Source organism: Borostomias antarcticus (genome assembly GCF_949987555.1).
Source record: "Borostomias antarcticus genome assembly, chromosome: 5".
NCBI classification, from domain to species: Eukaryota; Metazoa; Chordata; class Actinopteri; order Stomiiformes; family Stomiidae; genus Borostomias; species Borostomias antarcticus.
The window spans coordinates 839589-863821 of NC_140238.1; the positions used below are offsets into that span (position 1 = coordinate 839589).

At 45.4% G+C, this 24233-nt stretch overlaps 2 protein-coding genes across 5 annotated transcripts in view; one reads left to right on the forward strand and one right to left on the reverse strand.

The window, feature by feature from the left end:
• The window catches only part of babam2 (BRISC and BRCA1 A complex member 2), an 85660-nt gene extending 75628 nt beyond the window's left edge, over window positions 1-10032 (reverse strand). The window contains exons 1-4 of the mRNA XM_084438157.1: window positions 9963-10032; window positions 8781-8938; window positions 7368-7444; window positions 416-510 (exon numbers count right to left, since the gene is read on the reverse strand). Of these exons, the coding sequence (XP_084294283.1) occupies window positions 416-510; window positions 7368-7444; window positions 8781-8917 (309 nt within the window). The 5' untranslated portion in view covers window positions 8918-8938; window positions 9963-10032. The remainder of the gene's footprint in view (window positions 1-415; window positions 511-7367; window positions 7445-8780; window positions 8939-9962) is intronic.
• Window positions 8897-24233, forward strand: part of rbks (ribokinase) — a 40718-nt gene continuing 25381 nt past the window's right edge. The window contains exons 1-3 of one of the 4 annotated variants that reach the window (XM_084438158.1): window positions 8897-8969; window positions 14385-14446; window positions 23535-23667. In XM_084438158.1, coding sequence (XP_084294284.1) covers window positions 8958-8969; window positions 14385-14446; window positions 23535-23667 — 207 coding nt within the window. In that variant the 5' untranslated portion in view covers window positions 8897-8957. Of the gene's footprint in view, window positions 8970-10262; window positions 10375-14381; window positions 14447-14818; window positions 14943-23534; window positions 23668-24233 lie in introns of those variants that run through there. The other 3 variants (XM_084438159.1, XM_084438160.1, XM_084438161.1) reach the window with 3 other exon arrangements.

A 24233-nucleotide genomic window follows, 5' to 3' on the forward strand; every position in this document is an offset into this window, starting at 1 on the left:
ACAGGAGAGAGGGGTTGGAGACGGGGTAAATGAGTGAGGTGAGGGTGGAAGGATTAGGGGCAGGAGAGAGGGGTTGGAGACGGGGTAAATGAGTGAGGTGAGGGTGGAAGGATTAGGGGCAGGAGAGAGGGGTTGAAGACGGGGTAAATGAGGTGAGGGTGGAAGGATTAGGGACAGGAGAGAGGGGTTGGAGACGGGGTAAATGAGTGAGGTGAGGATGGAAGGATTCGGGGCAGGAGAGAGGGGTTGGAGACGGGGTAAATGAGGTGAGGGTGGAAGGATTAGGGGCAGGAGAGAGGGGTTGGAGACGGGGTAAATGAGTGAGGTGAGGGTGGAAGGATTAGGGGCAGGAGAGAGGGGTTGGAGACGAGGTAATGAGTGAGATGAGGGTCAGGAGGACATAGAGGTTACTCACTGGAAGTTCTGAAGGTTCGGGAAGAAATTCAGCGTCTTCCCCAAAAATGAAATCTGGTGGTAGTTCTGGATCCCGTGCGTTGAAAATGATGTCCCCTGTGAGAGAGAACCCAGGTCAAATAGTTAGGTCTTCATGGTTCGTCATTCACACCAGGCCCAAAGTCATACATCGCCACTCTACACTGGTCTCAGAACCCAGACACAATGTCACGGTATAACGGTCTTGGACAGAAAAGAGGACATGCAGATATAACAGACGTTGGTCCAGGCCACAGCTCCTGGACCTCGCCCGGGGTCTGATACGGGGCGAGTCTGACCCGTCTCAACCACCCTACTGCTAAACATAAACCTCCTGTACCCACGGCTCGGGCTACACCAGCTCCATCTCACTAGCGCTCCATCACCAAAGAAACTGGATTCCCTCCTGGACCTGAGTGCAGCCTTTGATACTGTAGATCATGCAATCCTCATAAAAGACTGGAGAAGTGGGTTGGCCTCTCCGGTCCAGTCCTTAATTGGTTTAGGACCTATCTAACCGGTCGTGATTTCTTTGTTGCCCTCGGTGACCACAGCTCAGAAAAGATCCCTATGACCTGTGGGGTGCCCCAAGGATCCATCCTAGGACCTCTACTCTTCAGCCTGTACATGCTGCCCCTTGGCAGTGTCATCAAGAGGCACACCATTAGCTACCCTAGCTATGCAGATGATACGCAATTCTATATTTCTGTAACACCCAGTAATTACAGCTAGATTGACTGCCTTGTCAAGAGTATTACGGATATAAATGTATGGATGTCACAATTTCCTCCAGCTAAACCAAGACAAAACAGAAGTACTGGTCATTGGTGAAAAAGCTGAAAGAAAGAAACTATCTGCACATTTGACACTAAATGCCAGGCTAAAAACCTAGTTGTCATACTTAACTCAGATCTTAATTTTGAAACCCACATCAAGAATATTACCAAGACATCTTTTTACCACTTAAGAAACATTGCCAAGGTGCAACAGTTTCTCTCTCAGGCTGACACTGAAAGACTAATGCATGCTTTCATCACAAGCAGGCTGGACTACTGCAATGCTCTACTATCAGGCCTAGCAAAGAAAGCAATCTCTAAACTACAAGTGATACAGAATGCTGCAGCACGAGTCCTCACCAAGACTAGACGAAGGGCACACATCACACCAGTCTTACAATCACTACACTGGTTACCTGTCAATTCTAGAATAGACTTCAAAATACAAATAATTTTATTAGTCTATAAATCTCTCCACAGTTGCGCACCTGAATACATTTCAGACATGCTTGTCAGGTACATGCCCAACAGACCACTCAGGTCCTCAGGCACTGCCTAAGAAGGGCTGGAACAATGGAAATCTTGAAGCGAGATCTTAAGACGTACTTTTCAGTCTAGCCTACAATCACTAGCCAGGACCTAGAGACATAGAAAGGCAGCCTCCAGCCTGCTTGTGAATTCTCTCTATACATTGGTGTATATATCCTGTTATGTACTGTGTGTATATTTGTATACAGATGCTGGTTGCCCTAGCTCCTTCCCACTCTGTCGTCAGCTGTCCCTATCCAGCCAAACCCACCCCTTTTTACCCTTGGCTCTCTGCTTTATCTCCCCACCTCTGCTTTGCGGCATTCTCTATGAGCCTGTTCTGCTAAGTGCTTTGTTATATGATTCACTTAAATATCAAATTAGAGACTGCAGGGATAGCTAGGGCTGTAACGATTATGAATTTTGCTCAACGATTAACTGTCAGAAAAATAATTGCGATTATTACAATAATTGTCGGAGTTGTTGACCGTGGGAAGGGGAGGGGGGCCTTGCCGATCTGGCACCCTAGGCGGCCGCCTACGCCACGGGCCGGCCCTGGCACTGATGCTCATGTCCGCATGATTTGAGTAAGAGTGTGTGTTTGAGAGAGAGAGAGAGAGAGAGAGAGAGAGAGAGAGAGAGAGAGACAGACAGAGAGGGAGTGAGTGAGTGAGGGTGGGTGGATTCCGAGTTCTGACTCATTTTTACCAGATAATGTAGGCCTAATAACACAAGTACTCAGCCTATGAAGTAAACCTGTGGTTTAAAACCACGCCTCTTTAATATCATGAATGTTAACAACATTTACATAGAACATATATCCTCCTCAATAAAAAAAAGCATTGAAAAACTAGGATGAAATTAAATTTGGAGTATACAAATAGCACATGAAGTGGACAATGCATCAGTGCTCCTTTACTTCTTTAATACAGTGTCTCTTGCCATTAGTTGCTATGAACGTATAGGTGCCAACAAGTATAAGTGCCAACAAGTTGAAGAATTTCATTGAACTAGGGTTGCTACCATATTAACTCTGCAACAGATTTTTATTTTATATATTTTTTTTTATTTTTTTTTATTTTTTTTTTAATTCATAACTGCGGTTAAAAAAACAATCGCGGTCAGAAAAAAATATTTTTGGCATTTTTAATTAATTTGTATACAGCTGTATATGTATATATTATGTGTGAGCTGTAACATGATGTGTACCCAGGTGATGACCAAAATAATAATTTAATTTGCATCGTTTTTTAATTCAGCTTTCTCTCGTCATTTTGTAAACAAAAAAAAGTTAATTGTTGATGTTGAACATTGGCCTTAAATAATGGCTATCGGCCACCTCAACTTGCCAATTATCAGTATCGGCCCAAAAAAATGCATATCGGTCGATCTGTACTATTAGGCAAACTGCACCGTCAGCGTGGTTCAGAACGTCACAAATCATATTTCGGTCACCATTGGATGTTTTTGTCATTTTCCTGTTCTTGTACCAGGATAGAGAGATACCAGGGTAGGGAGGTACCAGGGTAGAGAGATACCAGGGTAGAGAGATACCAGGGTAGAGAGGTACCAGGGTAGGGAGGTACCAGGATAGGGAGGTACCAGGGTAGGGAGGTACCAGGTTAGGGAGGTACCAGGGTAGGGAGGTATCAGGGTAGGGAGGTACCAGGGTAGAGAGATACCAGGGTAGAGAGATACCAGGGTAGGGAGGTACCAGGGTAGAGAGATACCAGGGTAGGGAGGTACCAGGGTAGGGAGGTACCAGGGTAGGGAGGTACCAGGGTAGAGCGATACCAGGGTAGAGAGATACCAGGTTAGGGAGGTACCAGGGTAGGGAGGTACCAGGGTAGAGAGATACCAGGGTAGAGAGATACCAGGGTAGGTAGGTACCAGGGTAGGGAGATACCAGGGTAGGGAGATACCAGGGTAGGGAGGTACCAGGGTAGGGAGGTACCAGGGTAGGGAGGTACCAGGATAGGGAGGTACCAGGGTACAGAGATACCAGCGTAGGGAGAGGAGACTAACACACACACATGGCAGTGTTTTTCCAGACAGCAGAGTGGTGTCAAGCGAGAGGAGGGGATTTGCCATAAATCTGTCACACAGCGTCTGGAAGCGCGTCAAAGACATGTTGGTCCAATGCTCTGGCACAGCACGGCGCACAGGGAGCTCTATAAGGATGGAGGGGTCCGATGCTCTGGCACAGCACGGCGCACAGGGAGCTCTATAAGGATGTCCAATGCTCTGGCACAGCACGGCGCACAGGGAGCAATGCTCTGGCACAGCCCGGCGCACAGGGAGCTCTATAAGGATGTCCAATGCTCTGGCACAGCACGGCGCACAGGGAGCTCTATAAGGATGTCCAATGCTCTGGCACAGCACGGCGCACAGGGAGCTCTATAAGGATGTCCAATGCTCTGGCACAGCACGGCGCACAGGGAGCAATGCTCTGGCACAGCCCGGCGCACAGGGAGCTCTATAAGGATGTCCAATGCTCTGGCACAGCACGGCGCACAGGGAGCTCTATAGGGATGGAGGGGTCTTGGCAGGAGATTTTCTTTACAAGTCTTGTCTGTAAAAATACATCCACACATTTTTTCATTTAATTTCAAACCTTTATTTCAACTCGTTAGACACTGAGGTTTCCCTCATTTTCGGTGTCGACAAGATTTACAGGCCCGGTTCTGTGTATCGTGTTCCTTTACAGGCCCGGTTCTGTGTATCTTGTTCCTTTACAGGCCCGGTTCTGTGTATCGTGTTCATTTACACGCCCGGTTCTGTGTATCGTGTTCCTTTACACGCCCGGTTCTGTGTATCGTGTTCCTTTACAGGCCCGGTTCTGTGTTTCGTGTTCCCTTACACGCCCGGTTCTGTGTATCGTGTTCCTTTACAGGTCCGGTTCTGTGTATCGTGTTCCTTTACAGGCCCGGTTCTGTGTATCGTGTTCATTTACACGCCCGGTTCTGTGTATCGTGTTCCTTTACACGCCCGGTTCTGTGTATCATGTTCCTTTACACGCCCGGTTCTGTGTATCGTGTTCCTTTACACGCCCGGTTCTGTGTATCGTGTTCCTTTACACGCCCGGTTCTGTGTATCGTGTTCCTTCACAGGCCCGGTTCTGTGTATCGTGTTCATTTACACGCCCGGTTCTGTGTATCGTGTTCCTTCACAGGCCCGGTTCTGTGTATCGTGTTCATTTACAGGCTCGGTTCTGTGTATCATGTTCATTTACAGGCCCGGTTCTGTGTATCGTGTTCCTTTACACGCCCGGTTCTGTGTATCGTGTTCCTTTATAGGCCGGTTCTGTGTTTCGTGTTCATTTACAGGCCCGGTTCTGTGTATCATGTTCATTTACACGCCCGGTTCTGTGTATCGTGTGCCACCTTCTTGCACGCTACAGGCCGGCAGGGCCAGACTTGACCCCCTTCACCAAACAAATGCTTTTCCTCTGGCCAAAGAGCAGGAAAGCATCACCCACTAAAACAACATGAGAAGGAAAGGCCAAAGAGCCCGCCGCCTTTTGAAGCACCAACACTGAACATTATTCTCACATCCTGGGTTTTCTCTCCATGTTCTACAGAATGTTTTCTGAAACACGGATAGCCTAATAGGCCCCGAACTGTATTAAGGACTATAAGGCTCTAAATGGCGAAGAAGAACATAAGCCAGATGATTCAGCAGAGATTCACATTTTCCAGGATTTGGGGAAAGGGAAGTACCGTATTTAATCTTCCTACCATAAGGGGTCGGCTATCTGGCATGAATGGGGCCACGACTATATGCATGCTAACATGCTGCCCTCTAAAAAAAACTAGTTTTGTATTCTGCATTTCCCTACTGTTGGACGTGCCGTATCTGACGATTTCAGAGAATGGCCGTTCATCATGGAAAAATCTCGTCAGGACGGTGACTCCAGGCTGGCCTGCCTCAGCTTGTGCGTCGACAGTAGCTGAGATTTATAGCTGTGATTTTATGCTTGATTTCTTCTAATCCGCCCCCAGAGCCGTGCCAGTGTCCCGACCGCGCGTTCGTTTGACCGCAGTGATTCAAAACACGGTGAGACGACTTCTCATCACAGCGCAGGTCGATCGCTCAACACAACCGTTGCGTAACGAGATGTAGCCTGGAGGCTCTACCATCGGGCCAGGAAACACTGGACTCATTTAAATACTGACACTGAACCACCAATCACCACGCAGTCCATATCCCCTGGATCGGAACAGATACATAAACATCATTTGTCCATTTTGTATAAATAAAAGTAATCTGACACAAAAGAAAAAACAGAAATGCAGCCCCACCATCTGTCTGTGTGCGTCTGTAGACGAGTGATTCAGTCAGAGACAGATGCTGCCGACAGGAGAAGTTGTTGCGAAACAAAAGACGGTTATCTCCTCTAACTTCTGCTGTTCTGCCCCCGTTGACCTGAGCAAGGTGAACACTTCCTCTAGTCTGGACGACTCATCTGGAAGGTTCTATCAGCAGGACAGAGACTACTTCTATATTCAGTTGTGAAGTTACAGCAACAACTTATTTCTCAACTGATAAACACATTTTAGGCCTAACTAGCATAAATGTCAAAGCAATAGATAAAGTCGGTTACAGCCACAACTGCACAACTGTGTGTGTGTGTGTGTGTGTGTGCGTGTGTGTGTGTGTGTGTGTCAGTCTTGTGACTCACAAATCATTCCAGGAACACCCAATTAAGATAATTCCTGCCTGAGATATAATCTTTTCAAAGCGCCTTGTGGTGCTGCCATGGAGCCATTTTGGGATCCAAACCTCAGAAGGGAAGCCTCAGATGTGGAGCCTCAGTCACAAGTGTGAGGTTTATTAAATGTGAGACCAGTCATCTCCATGACAAACTCCCTGTATTATTCAAGTGGACTCAGCTGTGTTCACAAGGTTCCACTGCTCTTTGATATAGAGCCGGAGTTTTTTATATAAAAACTCAATAATACAAGGCTGTGCTTTTGTGGCTGAGGCCACATTTTGAGTATTGGGTCATACAAATTCGGGTGTCTACAGCAAAAGAAGGCATAATCCAGTAGTTATCACAATCTCAGTACTTTTTAAGGATTTGATCCATTGCCAAATGTCTGGGATTTGTAAAGAAAATACATACAACCTAAACTGATTCAAAACATGGGAAATGTTAGAAAATGATCGAACCAAACCAACAAATTATATAGAATATATAAAATATGATATATGACAACATGATACGATATAAAAGATTGCGTGTACTTGCTACTTTTACAATACATTTATAGAAGACTTTCTGTAAACATCTTGTTTCAACTGCATGTTCACTGACAATTTCAATTACTGGCACACTAACCACATGACTTGGCTTTTAGATAATTAATTTATGTAAAACTTACTTTACTTTCTGATTCTAGCAATTGTGTGGATTATCTGAAGTGCCTAGATTACAGCCAAAACATCTAAATCAAGTTTAGTGTTCAAAAACAAGCTACATTTTTTAAAGATCCCAGACACCCATGTCTGTCATGGTTTAGAATCTCAGATATACTCAATGTGTATTAAAACGATGGCCTACTGAAACGGCCCATCCCAGAGGGTCAGGTCAGAGAGAGGGGGACGACACACACTGGCTCTGTCGCTTACATTTCAGGGTTTCTCCAGCGTAGGGGATGTGCAGCTTGAAGCGGTCACAGCAGGGCCCTGGCGTCAGGGAGGTGCATCTGGAGAGAGAGAGAGAGAGAGAGAGAGAGAGAGGAAGTCAGTGACAGTATCATGGATGTGTTTGTAGGTCATGGATGTGTTTGTAGGTCATGGATGTGTTTGTAGATCATGGATGTGTTCATAGGTGAGTTTACCCTCTGAGAGTAGGGGGGGCAACATTTTGACGTGAGAAAAAAAAAAAAAAAAAAGTTCTGCCGTCCCGTCCCATCTATTTATAAAGAATGCCAGTTGTGAACAGTATGCTAATAAGAAATCCGTATGACAATTCAATATGTACAACGCATCAAACTTCATCTAGACACCACAAGCATGTCAATATGACTTTATGACCGAGCACTAGGCCATACCCAACATCACAACATCAAACTGCAACTGCCAGCTGGGTAGCTTCCTCGCTGATGGTGATGTTGCTAGTGTTAGTGCTAGTGCTGGTGCTGGTGCTGGTGCTGGTGTTAGTGCTAGTGCTAGTGTTAGTGCTAGTGCTAGTGCTAGTGCTAGTGCTAGCTCCGATAGCCTCTGGAGCACTTCTGCATTCGAGTGCACCTGCTGCGCTGTCATTTTGAGTGGTAGGTTCTTCATTAGCATTGCAAGTTTTATTTTTGAATGAAGAAGTGGTAAATTGTTTTTATAGCTCTTTTCGCCCTCGTGAGCAGGTTGGCTAGTTGTAGCTTGTTGAGCACTGAGCAGTACAGTCAGATCTCATTTTTTTGCGGTAACAGATCAAACCGGAAATAGTTGAGGTTGACGGACGAGTTGTGCCATTGGTGGATTATGATTTTTTTTTTTTTTTTTTAAGTTAGCCTAGTTGAAGTAAGAAATACACTTTTAAAATGAATGATGACCTAACACCAACTGGTACAAACCACAATTATGTATTTAATAGAATTTGAGCAGAGTTGGGCTGGCCAATCAGGGGGGGCACTTGCCCCCCCTGCCCCCCCTATAAAATCACCCATGGATGTGTTTGTAGGTCATGGATGTGTTTGTAGATCATGGATGTGTTTGTAGATGTAAAGTGTAGAGGGAGAGACTAAAAGGCTGATAAAATCAAATCAAACTTTATTTGTATAGCGCATTTCATACCCAGAGGCAACACAATGCGCTTTACAGAGAACAAGGGAGGTGGGCATACGACCCACTCTCTACATATTCCAGAGGGAAGCAAAAAAACAGTATCATCCGGGGGCCAGATAAGTGAGCTGTAAAAATGATTCCCTGACCCCTCTCAACAAGGCGATGGAGCAAGCTCCAGGAGTATGTTTGTCTAAGAACTATACTGAGACAAACCCAACACACACACTGATCTGGCCCAACGCCCGACGGAGGTCAACTCACCCAGTCTTTAGGTCAGTGACCCGGAGGCAGTTGGTGGAGTCGAGGCCCACGCGCCCGTTCCGCACCACGCTGCACAGCAGGGGCCGCAGCTCGGGAGAGATACGGTTCAGCGCCACCTCGGGGGACATGCTGGTCATCTTCCACAGGGGGGGGGCTCTCTGAGGATAAACCAGCGCCATGTTGGACAGGGTGAGTCAGATGATTGAAGTGTGATCACATTGACTGACTGACTGACTGACTGACTGATTGATTGATTGATTAATTGATTAATTGATTAAGTGATTAATTGATTAATTGATTAATTGATTAATTTATTGATTGGTTGATTGGTTGATTGATTGATTGATTGTTCTTCGGGATTTGGTGAAAACATTTCTGGCATGATATCTCAAGCGCTAAGTAGAAAACGACCAATGTTCTCTCCTGGTGTCTCTCCTGACTGGACACACACAGAACATGATGATGCACTAAAGAGAGGAATCAGAGGCCAGTTCTAAAGAGAGGAATCAGAGGCCAGTTCTAAAGAGAGGAATCAGAGGCCAGTTCTAAAGAGAGGAATCAGAGGCCAGTTCTAAAGAGAGGAATCAGAGGCCAGTTCTAAAGAGAGGAATCAGAGGCCAGTTCTAAAGAGAGGAATCAGAGGCCAGTTCTAAAGAGAGGAATCAGAGTGGCCAGTGAGCAACGCAAAGAGGTACAGACACATACACATATGTGCACAAACTGTATTGAAAAGCCCAGAGGAAGGGTAATATCCTGGTTACTTTACTAGACTATTACAGGAAGGGTGGCCACTAGCTGAGCTCACACGACCACCAGGTATATACTGCATGGAGATCAGAGATTGGGGGATACCCTTAGCATGGCTAAGATAACCTTAGCTGTTCATAACTCAATATGTAGTTAATGGCTCTTATAGTTTCATAACTACTGAAACCTGAGAACAGATATGAAACATGATGGAGTAGATTAGACTAGTGATAACCGAGAGGAACATCATTAATTAATTATTATTAACATAATAAAAGCTCACTAACGTTCAAACTCCACACTTGAGTGGCTAGCTAAGGTTAGCTAGTTAGCTTCTTGATATCTGAGAATGAGACAATCATCTAGCAAGCAAGCCGCTTGTATTTCAAAGACAAATACATATGAAAAATATGCTCAGAAATATGCTTCTTATACCTGATTGAGCAGGAAATCCCAGAATATTGCGGTGATTTCAATGTTTATAACATCTCTTCCGGTACATGTTGTTTGGGTCCTCTTTGATGGACCTCACATTTGTAGGTGTCTCAAAAAATGCCCGTTAAGAAAATACTTTATATCCGTGCAAATGCATTGAATAATCACACATGACCAGTTTAACTCATTTAATCCATGGTAGATAGAAATTAACGTATCGTAGCGATAATTGTTTTTGCCTGAATTTCCTAATATTTAGGAATATATTTATATTTATAATTAATATAAAGGCACTGTGCACTAGACACTATGCAGTCTAATGTCACACAGCTCTTTGCACAGCATCCATTTAGCCCGAAACGCATTTTCCCAGCTCATTAAGTTACATTCTTTCTTCAAGATTGGATATTAGGTAAAGTATGTATTAGCTGGTTGTGCACACTATTAGATGTGACATTGATCTCGAGTCTCATACGTTTAGATTCTGATCTGAGATCTGCTGTCTTGCTCTTGCACTTATGTTTCAAAAGTATACTAGCATACTGTACTTTACATTACTACTACTACATTACTTTACAATGTAAACAACACGCTACACTAGTGGCAAAATAAAAAGCAGGCGTATTCTTTTGGTTGGTTGTCAATTGTATGAAGCATATGTCTTTTCAAAGTAGGGTGTTGTTTTTTCGTAACCTTGCTTATTGATTTATGGAATTAACAACACAAGAATTGAGCAAAGTCAGGTATGAATTCTGATTAGAAGTGATCCAGCCACAGGTTGTCCAGAGAAATATATTTGCTTTTATCCTGAAGACTGCAAGTGTTTGATCTGCATACTGGTAATACAGTATGTGTCTGTTCAACTGATCTCACCTTTGGACCTTATTGAGCAATGAGCCCTTTCAGTCACTGACTGCAATCTCTTTCACAGAGATTACTATGGAAACTAAATGATATTAGTACAAACTGTGTCAAGTATCTCAGTACATGGTATTATTAGCATCGGGACAACCCTTAATTAGCCTGCACGGATTTATCTTATTGACCTATTGTGCACAGGCATCCTATTAGTAGGCTATTATTGTCTCCAGCATAGCAGCCAAAGATGTAGGCAACAACGTTGACAGGTCATTGAAATAATTAAGCCTAGGCAATTATCTGAAAGGTTATTTTTTCAATGCATCAGGGTATTCATGTTTGAACTATTACACATAAGTACACCATGAACGGCTATCACTGATTAGGTAGCTCAAACGCAGTCTGCGTTGTGTATTATCAACACAGGCTGTCAGAGGTCGTTGACTTCAAAGCTGGGCTACATTTCGTCAGGGAAGCAGAATTCTTAGAGGGCGCCCACCGCGAGTGGGCCACACGGTGGGGTAATTTGAATCAACTGCAGCAGCAGGGGTAGAATGGGGTAAGGAGATCTAGCAGCAGGGGTAGAATGGGGGAAGGAGATCTACAGTAGGGGTAGAATGGGGGTAGGAGATCTACAGTAGGGGTAGAATGGGGGAAGGAGATCTACAGTAGGGGTAGAATGGGGGTAGGATATCTACAGTAGGGGTAGAATGGGGGTAGGAGATCTACAGTAGGGGTAGAATGGGGGTAGGAGATCTACAGTAGGGGTAGAATGGGGGTAGGAGATCTACAGTAGGGGTAGAATGGGGGTAGGAGATCTAGCAGTAGGGGTAGAATGGGGGAAGGAGATCTAGCAGCAGGGGTAGAATGGGGGTAGGAGATCTACAGTAGGGGTAGAATGGGGGAAGGAGATTTACAGCAGGGGTAGAATGGGGGAAGGAGATCCAGCAGTAGGGGTAGAATGGGGGTAGGAGATCTACAGTAGGGGTAGAATGGGGTTAGGAGATCTACAGCAGGGGTAGAATGGGGGAAGGAGATCTACAGTAGGGGTAGAATGGGGGTAGGAGATCTACAGTAGGGGTAGAATGGGGGAAGGAGATCTACAGTAGGGGTAGAATGGGGGTAGGAGATCTACAGTAGGGGTAGAATGGGGGAAGGAGATCTACAGTAGGGGTAGAATGGGGGTAGGAGATCCAGCAGCAGGGGTAGAATGGGGGTAGTAGAACCAGCAGTAGGGGTAGAATGGGGGTAGTAGAACCAGCAGTAGGGGTAGAATGGGGGTAGGAGATCTACAGTAGGGGTAGAATGGGGGTAGGAGATCCAGCAGCAGGGGTAGAATGGGGGTAGGAGATCCAGCAGCAGGGGTAGAATGGGGGAAGGAGATCTACAGTAGGGGTAGAATGGGGGAAGGAGATCTACAGTAGGGGTAGAATGGGGGTAGGAGATCTACAGTAGGGGTAGAATGGGGGTAGGAGATCTACAGTAGGGGTAGAATGGGGGAAGGAGATCTACAGTAGGGGTAGAATGGGGGAAGGAGATCTACAGTAGGGGTAGAATGGGGGAAGGAGATCTACAGTAGGGGTAGAATGGGGGTAGGATATCTACAGTAGGGGTAGAATGGGGGAAGGAGATCTACAGTAGGGGTAGAATGGGGGAAGGAGATCTACAGTAGGGGTAGAATGGGGGAAGGAGATCTACAGTAGGGGTAGAATGGGGAAAGGAGGTCTATCCATCCATGGCTGAGGAGTGAAGACTATGCAGAGATGTGGGAGAACTGAGCCGACCTACAGCCAGCGGCCAGGCTTTGCACTTCTCCCCTGCCTGGGAGGAGATTTGAAGAGATTATCATGCTAGCATTAGCTCAGATACGTACACTGAGGATTGAATTAATTACAGCTTTCGCAAGGCTACACTAGTCATGTGGTAGGCCTGTATTGCATGGAAATAATCCCCCCGTATAAGATTGGAACCTGTCCAATTGAGCTAGATCTATTTTTACCTTGTTCCAGTTAGTTCATGTAATGTGCCAGAGCTCTGAGTATAATCTGAGTCTCTTTAGAGTTTCCCCTCAGCCCATCCATCTAGAGCTGATGTATAGTACGGTAGGATAGGCAGCATCCCTCTAGAGCTGATGTATAGTACGGTAGGATAGGCAGCATCCCTCTAGAGCTGATGTATAGTACGGTAGGATAGGCAGCATCCCTCTAGAGCTGATATATAGTACGGTAGGATAGGCAGCATCCCTCTAGAGCTGATATATAGTACGGTAGGATAGGCAGCATCCCTCTAGAGCTGATATATAGTACGGTAGGATAGGCAGCATCCATCTAGAGCTGATGTATAGTACAGTAGGATAGGCAGCATCCCTCTAGAGCTGATGTATAGTACGGTAGGATAGGCAGCATCCCTCTAGAGCTGATGTATAGTACAGTAGGATAGGCAGCATCCCTCTAGAGCTGATGTGTAGTACGGTAGGATAGGCAGCATCCCTCTAGAGCTGATGTGTAGTACGGTAGGATAGGCAGCATCCCTCTAGAGCTGATGTATAGTACGGTAGGATAGGCAGCATCCCTCTAGAGCTGATGTATAGTACGGTAGGATAGGCAGCATCCCTCTAGAGCTGATGTATAGTATGGTAGGATAGGCAGCATCCCTCTAGAGCTGATGTATAGAATGGTAGGATAGGCAGCATCCCTCTAGAGCTGATGTATAGTACGGTAGGATAGGCAGCATCCCTCTAGAGCTGATGTATAGTACAGTAGGATAGGCAGCATCCCTCTAGAGCTGATGTATAGTACGGTAGGATAGGCAGCATCCCTCTAGAGCTGATGTATAGTACAGTAGGATAGGCAGCATCCCTCTAGAGCTGATGTATAGTACGGTAGGATAGGCAGCCTCCCTCTAGAGCTGATGTATAGTACGGTAGGATAGGCAGCCTCCCTCTAGAGCTGATGTATAGTACGGTAGGATAGGCAGCACTTGACTGAAAGGCCCCAGGAAGCCACTTCCTGACATCCCGTCTCATATGTTCTCTTAATGTGTTGCAGCAGCACAGCACCATTAGACTAGCCTGCACCATGGGTTCCCAAACTCCATCAATGTGGGCCTCCCCTCAAAACAGTGACACCCCCCCCAAATTTGTCCATTTTGCAAGGCAGCGTTAGCTAGCTCATAATGTTACACAGCTAAGTTAGCTCGGTGGCAGCTGTTGCTAGTTAACGTTATGACGTTTTCTCACAATACATTCATGCCTGCGGAGGGAGGCTCTCTCTGCACTATCCACACATTTAGTATACATCTCTCCCATTATATTTCATTTTATGACCTTTAAAATCACATTTCATTCATAAAAACCATAGACATTTGAAAAATAAAAAAACATGTTTTTCCTTTTTTTTTTTTTTCTCCTAACCATCCCTCCGCGCCTCTCCTGAATTTCTTTGGGGCCCCCCAGGGGAGGCCCGCCTCACAGTTTGGGAATGCCTGGACTACACAAACATGTTGTGTATAAACTACATATTAATTTGATTTAATTTCCTATTATCTCATCTGTGTCACCAGTAGATGATGACGGAGGAGGTGTTGGATGTGGTGGTGGTGGGCTCCTGTATGACCGACCTGGTCAGGTAAGTGACCTCGCCTGATGAAAACTAAAAAGCAACCTATTCTCTGTGGGTGAAACACCTAGTTCAGTTAGTTTGATTAAGGCCAGTGTCTTCGTCTTGGAAACCTAGACATCTAGACACTTCCTCATACTACACTCCAGTATGTCCTATTCAGGCTAACAGCTGCTCTCGCAGGCCAGACGAGTCGATTTACACTCCGGATTGTCTACAATGTCTGGTATTCAGGCGCTGACATTTTGTTGAAGGAAGTTGAGGAAAAAACGGGCGGATATCCCGTCAAAATTCCCTAGAGAGTAGACCGGAAGTGATGCGTTTTTTTTTTTTGAAGAACTTCCTTTTACAAATACTAAGCGGCTGAAGTCCGAGACTAGCTAACAGCAGACAACACATAGACCTGGTCCAACCTATGGTGCTCCCAGGAAACCATGTTGTGACCAAGGACCAAGGACCAAGGACCATACACATAGTCGTGGAGTAAATTATGTTTTCAGAGATGGTGATCACATGACTCCAACCTCTTTTTTTTGTTAGTTGGCCAAACATTCTTTGTGCAACAGGTTAGGGTTGTGTTCTGTCTGTGTGTCATGGCAACTCTGACGCTCAGGCTGAAGGAATATGGATATGGATATGAATATATTGTGTGGGGCTAGGATATGAATATATTGTGTGGGGCTAGGATATGAATATATTGTGTGGGGCTAGGATATGAATATATTGTGTGGGGCTGGGATATGAATATATTGTGTGTAGTAGGATATTAATATATTATGTAGGGCTGGGATATGAATATATTGTGTGGGGCTGGGATATGAATATATTGTGTGGGGCTGGGATATGAATATATTGTGTGGGGCTAGGATATTAATATATTGTGTGGGGCTAGGATATTAATATATTGTGTGGGGCTAGGATATGAATATATTGTGTGGGGCTGGGATATGAATATATTGTGTGGGGCTAGGATATTAATATATTGTGTGGGGCTAGGATATGAATATATTGTGTGGGGCTAGGATATGAATATATTGTGTGGGGCTAGGATATGAATATATTGTGTGGGGCTAGGATATGAATATATTGTGTGGGGCTGGGATATGAATATATTGTGTGGGGCTAGGATATTAATATATTGTGTGGGGCTGGGATATTAATATATTGTGTGGGGCTAGGATATGAATATATTGTGTGGGGCTAGGATATTAATATATTGTGTGGGGCTAGGATATGAATATATTGTGTGGGGCTAGGATATGAATATATTGAGTGGGGCTGGGATATGAATATATTGTGTGGGGCTAGGATATTAATATATTGTGTGGAGCTAGGATATGAATATATTGTGTGGGGCTAGGATATGAATATATTGTGTGGGGCTAGGATATGAATATATTGTGTGGAGCTAGGATATGAATATATTGTGTGGAGCTAGGATATGAATATATTGTGTGGGGCTAGGATATGAATATATTGTGTGGGGCTAGGATATTAATATATTGTGTGGGGCTAGGATATGAATATATTGTGTGGGGCTAGGATATGAATATATTGTGTGGGGCTAGGATATGAATATATTGTGTGGGGCTGGGATATTAATATATTGTGTGGGGCTAGGATATGAATATATTGTGTGGGGCTAGGATATGAATATATTGTGTGGGGCTAGGATATTAATATATTTTGTGGGGCTAGGATATTAATATATTGTGTGGGGCTGGGATATTAATATATTGTGTGGGGCTGGGATATTAATATACTGGCAGGGAGTTTCCAGAATGCCAGAATAGATGCTGACTTACCTTATAGAGACAGACAGAGACACAAATAGAGGAAGTGTCTCCCCCCCCCGGGACTCTGATAACCCCCCCTCAGTCACTCACCCTCCATCACGGGGGTATGAGACGGCACAGAGACAGGACGACCCTCCTCCCACTTCATTCATTCATTCATTCACTCACTAATGGTCTCCCTAGGGGGACATTTGGCATTTCAGCAGCGGAAAAAATGACAGCAAGGTTGGAAATGCAGATCCAGAGAGATCTAGTGGCAATATACGCATCAAAAAGAGGAAGAACAGGGAATATATATACATACATGTGTACAGCATAGTATAGAATATAATAAAAACATATACATACATATATCCTGTCTGTATAAATAGATATGTCTAGGAGTACTCATACAGTATGTCCATACATACATCCAGGCTGTACAGATATGTCTAGTAATAGTATACTATACATATATATACACACACACACACACACACACACACACACACACCTCCACAACACTCTGAACGTTCAGGCATTGATATGCAGTCTGATGTCATACCAAAACCTGTTACATTAAATCTATATCTTATGCTACTTGTGTGATTTCAGCATGTGTGTGTTCATGCGTTTGGAGTATCGGGGAGCTGAAAAGGCCTTTGAGAGAGAAAACCAAACAAATGTGTGGATGGTGATGAACTAATAACCAGAACTTTCTACAGCACCCAAATTATTTTACATGTGATTTATCTTTAGCTTTGACAAGGAAATGAAGGCTTCCCACCACTTGCCACACAAAATGATCATGGCTCTTATCATGTGGTCTATGACTCGACGAACACAGCTACGATGAGCCTAGATTCTGTATGTGAGCAAATCATTGATCTGGCCACCGGCTGGTGATGGGGATGACATCAGGGCGCAGAAATCCTCTTGAGACAGAAGACTCAAATTGGATACCACGATGCAATGATCCAGCTTGATTAGTATTTACCAAATGGGAGATGTTGCATCATCTAGGCTACACAAATATGTGTGGAGATCATCGTCATGTCTTTCCCACATATGGTGACTCATCAGCTCAAGTGCATTTGGGGAGCGGTTGAGAGCGTTGAGTTCACAGTTCTGATGTAATCATTGAAGAGTTGCACAATGCAACAGGTGTTTGACAGGCCTGTCTGTCTCTACCGTAGGTGTGGACTGGGCTCAATTATGTTTCTCTTCCGTCAATTCAGAAAGGGAGTTTGTTTATGAATTCATTTTGAATAAATTCCAGATTTTGTCCCATTTTCACCCAATTTTGGTAGCCAATCTCACCCGACCTATTTTGTCCCCTCGTTGCTGTGGAGGACCTATTGTCCAGTTGTCCCCTCGTTGCTGTGGAGGACCTATTGTCCAGTTGTCCCCTCGTTGCTGTGGAGGACCTATTGTCCTGCAGCCGCGTACGACCCCGAAAGAGAGAAGCTACTCTCTGGGCTCGCTACTCCCCCACCAGACTTGGTCGCTGAAGAGCGACGAGCCCTCGAGCCAACATTAAACTAACCCCCCTCAGGTTAAACTACCCCCCTCAGATTAAACTACCCCCCCTCAGATTAAACTACCCCCCTCAGATTAAACTACCCCCCCTCAGATTAAACTACCCCCCCCTCAGATTATACTAACCTCCCTCAGATTAAACTACCCCCCCTCAGATTAAACTACCCCCCCTCAGATTATACTAACCCCCCTCAGATTAAACTACCCCCCCTCAGGTTAAACTACCCCCCCTCAGGGAGCGGCGGGCCAGAATGACGCTCCCTCTTGGGCCCGGCCAGACTCGGTTCAGGCCAGACCGGGGCGAGAACCCGGGTCCCCGGTGGGCAGCTGCACCGCAACGCGCTGCTTAGGCCGCTACGCCACCACAGACCCCAGAAAGGGAGTTTTTATTCAAAAGTTTGAAAAATCAAGGCCTGTTCCAGAACCATTTGAACTGCCAGTTATTTGGTTCAGAATGAAAGATTTAAATCACTGGCTCCATGTCTCTGGACCCTCCATGTAACAGGTCCCCCGTTATCAAAAACATGTGGAGTCACACTCACTGAAGCTTTTGATAAGTGTATTTACTCATTAAAAATCCGTCATCAAGTTTGCACTTTGAAGAAGCTGGAGCTGCATCAATTAGGCCCTATGGTGACAGGAAAGGGCCTGTTTAGGGTTTTTTAAGGGGGGCTCTTTTAAGTGTGGGGTGGTGGTTAATAGGGAGGGTATTTGAAATTCATTTCCAGCCCATCAAAGTGATGTGCATGACTTTGATGTAAGAAATCCAGAAGTCTCAAAAACTGCCAATGTTTGGGTGACCGTGTTAGAGACAGCGGGGCTCAGAGTTTCACTCATCTCTCATCTCTCATCTCTCATCTCTCTCTCTCTCTCTCTCTCTCTCTCTCTCTCTCTCTCTCTCCTTTTGCTTCCTGGTCTGTCTCTTTAACCTGCTGCCAAAGCCAACTAGCGCCCCCTACTGGCGGGCTCTGCAGGACTCAGCGGGCTGCTACCCAAAGGAGTGTGATGGCACGACGAAGCATAATTGATTGCATGAAGAAATTGACCCTCAGATCCTTGGTTCAGTCAGTCCGTCTCTGACCGCTTGCACCACATCAAGGAGTCAGCTGTGGTCATTCTGAATCCACTGGCTCTTCTGAGACGTTTGTCTCTCAGCCAAACACTTCCAGCGACCAAACGTTCTGGGTCTCCCTTCAGCCAAGCAGACCAAGGATGGATCCAGGCTGGCTCATGATCCATGTCAAGACCAGGAGTTCACTATATTCTGAGGTCAGATGACCCATGTTGACCCATTAAATACCCCAGGCTGTCCCGAGAGAGAGAGGGCAGATAGGTTGGAGGGAGGGAGGGAGGGAGGGCAAGATTGATCAGTAAAATCTCTAGGTGTTTTACATTCACCAACAGGGAAGCAAAGCCTGAACTCTATACAGCATGTACACAGTAGCCTACAATAGGCTGACCAATCAAAAAAGACTTCCTACCCAGCATGCCGGTGACTCCATACACCATGCCCATATAAGGAATTCCATACTTGGCACACCCTTCCCTTTGTTCAGTCTTTATACTAATCTGCTCCATCTTTAAGCGTTACATGAATGACTATTGCATAAGGAAATGGTTGAAAGTTAGCAACGTTAGCACAATCCCCAATTATGGCGGTGATAGCTGTCAAGCTACTTCAGGATGACTAACCCACACGTTCTGGAGGTGAACTCATCCACACGCTCTGAAAGTGAACTCATCCACACGTTTTGATAGTGAACTCATCCACACGTTCTGAAAGTGAACTTATCCACACGTTCTGAAAGTGAACTCATCCACACGTTCTGGAGGTGAACCCAAAAGTAGAAATGGAAAATATGTCATAGTTTCTCTGTCGTCATTCTTCACTTGGTCTTTCGCCTCCTGAGCACTAGATAGGCTTCCTGTATTACTCAACTGGAACAGAGGCCAACTTCTCAAGGGGGAGGCCAATCTCGCCACAAAACAAATAGCTAACACCTGTTGTGGCCTTTTGGTGGCGTGGGAGAGAGAGCCTAGCGTGGTGGATTTCTAGCACGTAGCTGTCTGGTTGGCAGGCCCTCAGACACGGAGACAATGGGCGAGTGTGTGGGAGCTGTGAAGCGGGAGGCGTGGGTTTAACCTGCCTGTCATCAGCGCCGAGGTGGATGAAAGGGTGGACAGACAAGCCAAGGTAGACAATAGTGGAGTTAGATCAACATAGGCAGGGCAAGCAGTGGCATCGCTGTGTCAGATACAGTACTGGGCTGTTGTTGCTTGCATGCATACAGTATGAGCCTGTGTGTGTGTGTGTGTGTGTGTGTGTGTGTGTGTGTGTGTGTGTGTGTGTGTGTGTGTGTGCAAACGTTTAGTATGTGTCTGAGTGAGTGAGTCAGTGTGTGTGTGTGTGTGTTTGGGCTACTGTGTTTGCTCGTCTGAGTGAGTGTGTGTGTGTGTGTGCGTGCAACCGTCTAGTATGTGTCTGACTGTGTGTGTGTGTGTGTGTGTGAGAGAGGGAGAGTGTGTGTGTCTGTGTGTGTCTGTGTGTGTGTGTGTGTGTGTGTGTGTGTGTGTGTGTGTGTGTGCGTGTGTGTGGGCTACTGTGTTTGTTAATCTAAGTGCAGGTACTGTGGTGCGTGGAATCATCCTGGTCTCATTGTGAAGGGAAGAGCTTGTGGATTTTCTTGGAAATGTTGAGTGAATCCAGCTCAGCGTGTTCAGGCCAGCGTGTTCAGCTCAGCGTGTTCAGCTCAGCGTGTTCAGCTCAGCGTGTTCAGGCCAGCGTGTTCAGGCCAGCGTGTTCAGGCCAGCGTGGTCAGCTCAGCGTGTTCAGGCCAGCGTGTTCAGGCCAGCGTGTTCAGGCCAGCGTGTTCAGGCCAGCGTGTTCAGGTCAGCGTGGTCAGCTCAGCATGTTCAGCTCAGCGTGGTTAGGCCAGCGGCCAGCATCTGATATAGGGACGATGTTCATTACCTGGAGACCTTTTCATCTTTCACATCACAGCAGGGATAAACATTGCATTGAAAGGGCGGAGGGATATTGAGGATTGGACAAAATACACAACAAAATGGACACGTGGACACGAGGGGAATACTGGATCAGCTGGACCCTGAACACTGGATCAGCTGGAACCTGAACACTGGATCAGCTGGACCCTGAACACTGGATCAGCTGGACCCTGAACACTGGATCAGCTGGACCCTGAACACTGGATCAGCTGGACCCTGAACACTGGATCAGCTAGACCCTGAACACTGGATCAGCTGGACCCTGAACACTGGATCAGCTAGACCCTGAACACTGGATCAGCTGGACCCTGAACACTGGATCAGCTGGACCCTGAATACTGGATCAGCTGGACCCTGAACACTGGATCATCTGGACCCTGATTTCTGAACCGAATCTCGACCCAAACCACCCCCAGTCTCCCCCATCAACACCAGGTTGCTGGAAACCCTCCGGCTGGGCAGAACAACACAGGAATGTTTTCACTCTGCACTTCCTGTAACACTTAAGCCACACCTACCAGCAAACACACACACACACACACACAGACACACACACACACACACACACACACACACATACACACACACACACACACACACACGCCCAGAATGCAATAATACCAGAGACTACCGTAAAAAACAAGTTTGTTGATGGCCAGGTTTTGCCTGTATGACCCTGAGGAGTGCTGGGAAGAGGCCAGACCCTCGTGTGACATGAGGTCACCTGCCTGTATGTCTGATGGGAGGGGTGAGGACACACAGAGGGACAGACAGAGAGACAGAGGGAGGGACAGAGAGAGAGACAGAGGGAGGGACAGACAGAGAGACAGACAGAGGGAGGGACAGAGGGACAGACAGAGGGAGGGACAGAGGGAGGGACAGAGGGAGGGACAGACAGAGGGAGGGACAGACAGAGGGAGGGACAGACAGAGGGAGGGACAGACAGAGGGAGGGAGGGACAGACAGAGGGAGGGACAGACAGAGGGAGGGACAGACAGAGGGACAGACAGAGCGTCCAGCAGATGCTCAGTCCAGCTCTAGTGAGTCAGGCTGGGCAGACCTGTGTTGGCGTTGTCAAGTCATGCTTCCTCTACTAAGTGTATTATTGCATCATTAGATGCGTCGTTAGCTCAGGGTGTGTGTGCCTATGTGCGTGTGTATGTGCTTGAGTGTGTGTGCCTATGTGCGTGTGTATACATGTGTGAGCGTGTGTGCCTATGTGCGTGTGTATGTGCTTGAGTGTGTGTGGCTCTGTGCGTGTGTATGTGCGTGAGTGTGTGTGCCTATGTGCGTGTGTATGTGCGTGAGTGTGTGTGCCTATGTGTGTGTGTATGTGCGTGAGTGTGTGTGCCTATGTGCGTGTGTATGTGCGTGAGTGTGTGTGCCTATGTGCGTGCGAGTGTCAGTGTCCATGTGTGTGTTACATTACATTACAGGCATTTAGTAGACACTTTTATCCAAGGTGACCTACTGTACAATAATTGCATTTATAATACTACTACTACTACTACTACTACTACTACTACTACTACTACTAGCACTACTACTACTACTACTACTACTACTACTACTACCACTACTACTACTACTACTACTACTACTACTACTACTACTGCTACTACTACTACTACTACTACTACTACTGCTATTACTACTACTACTACTGCTATTACTACTACTACTACTACCACTACTACTACTACTACTACTACTACTACTACTACTACTACTACTACTACTACTACTACTGCTATTACTACTACTACTACTGCTATTACTACTACTACTACTACTACTACTACTACTACTACTACTACTACTACTGCTATTACTACTACTACTACTACTACTACTACTACTAATAATAATAATAATAACAGTTACAACAACAATCTTATTATTGATGGTTATTATTATTATTATTATTATGAAAATGATGGTTGTTATTATTATTATTATTATTATTATTATTATTATTATTATTATTATTATTAGACCGCTGCAGCTGATTCAGAATGCTGCTGCTAGTGTCCTCATTAAGACCAAGAAAGTGGATCACATCACTTCAGTTCTAGGGTCTTAACATTGGCTTCCTGTCTGTCAAAGAATTGACTTTAAAACACTGCTGTTGGTTTATAAAGCACTGAATGGTTTAGGGCCAAAATATATTTCTGATCTGCTGCTACGTTATGAACCATCCAGACCTCTCAGGTCGTCTGGCACAGGCCTGCTTTCTGTCCCCAGAGTTAAAACTAAACATGGAGAAGCAGCGTTCAGTTTTTATGCTCTACATATCTGGAACAAACTTCCCAAAAAGATTTTTCTTTTAGCCGCTACTTTTTATTAAATCAAATAATTATTCATTCATACACTGCACTGTAACTTTTATTCCTGTATTTTATTTTTCCTGCATTTTGTTTTAAATGTCCTTTTTTGCATTTCGTTTTATGATCTTTTTTGTGTTGCACTGTCTTGATGCTTTTAATGTCTCATGTAAAGCACTTTGAATTGCCTTGTCGCTGAAATGTGCTCTACAAATAAACTTGCCTTGCCTAATAATAATAGAAATAATAATCATCATCATAATCATAATCATAATGCAACTTTATCTGTATAGCAACCGGGTTCTACAGCAGAGGTAGACAGGCTCAAGCGCGTGCGTATGTGTGCGTGTGCGTGTATGTGTGTGTGTGTGTGTGTGTGTGCGTGTGTGCGTGCGTGCGTGCGCGCGTGTGTGTGTGTGTGTGTGTGTTAAAGCATGTGTATTTCTTCCTCAGCCAGGCCCCCAGGTTACCCAGGGAGGGCGAGACCATCCATGGACACAAATTCTTCATCGGCTTCGGAGGCAAAGGGGCCAACCAGTGCATCCAGGCAGCGAGACTGGGCGCCAGGACTGCCATGGTTTGTAAGGTATGTATCTGTACACAACCCTCCGCACAAATGTCCTTAGTTTTAGTCTTTTTCATTTCATATGTAAGCCTAGTCCTTTGGGTGGATATGAAATCTATCCTCTATTTTTTCTTTATCTGTGTCCTGCGCAGGAGTAACCTGACGTGCGCCAGATGGTTTGTTTCACATGGAGTGAAACAACGTGAGCTCACGAGATCAGGATGGTCTCACCAGGCTAGCGCAGAAGAAGAAAAAACAAAAACTAATACTGAAACTAATAAAAACTAAACTAAAACTAAGCATTTTCAAAAAATAAAACTAAACTAAACTAGCAAACCTGCTTTAAAACTAATCAAAACTAAACTGAAATTGAAAACCAAAAGTTAAAACGATATAAAAATAAAAACTAATGAAAAAAGCTAAACTATTATAACCTTGCCGTGCAGTCACACACACACACACACACACACACACACACACAGACCCACGCACCCGCATTCAAAACACACATATTCCCATGTTATCCAACCCTGGTCTCCAATCAACAGGCAAGAGTGCAAACTTTCACCAAAGTAGCACAGCTCCAC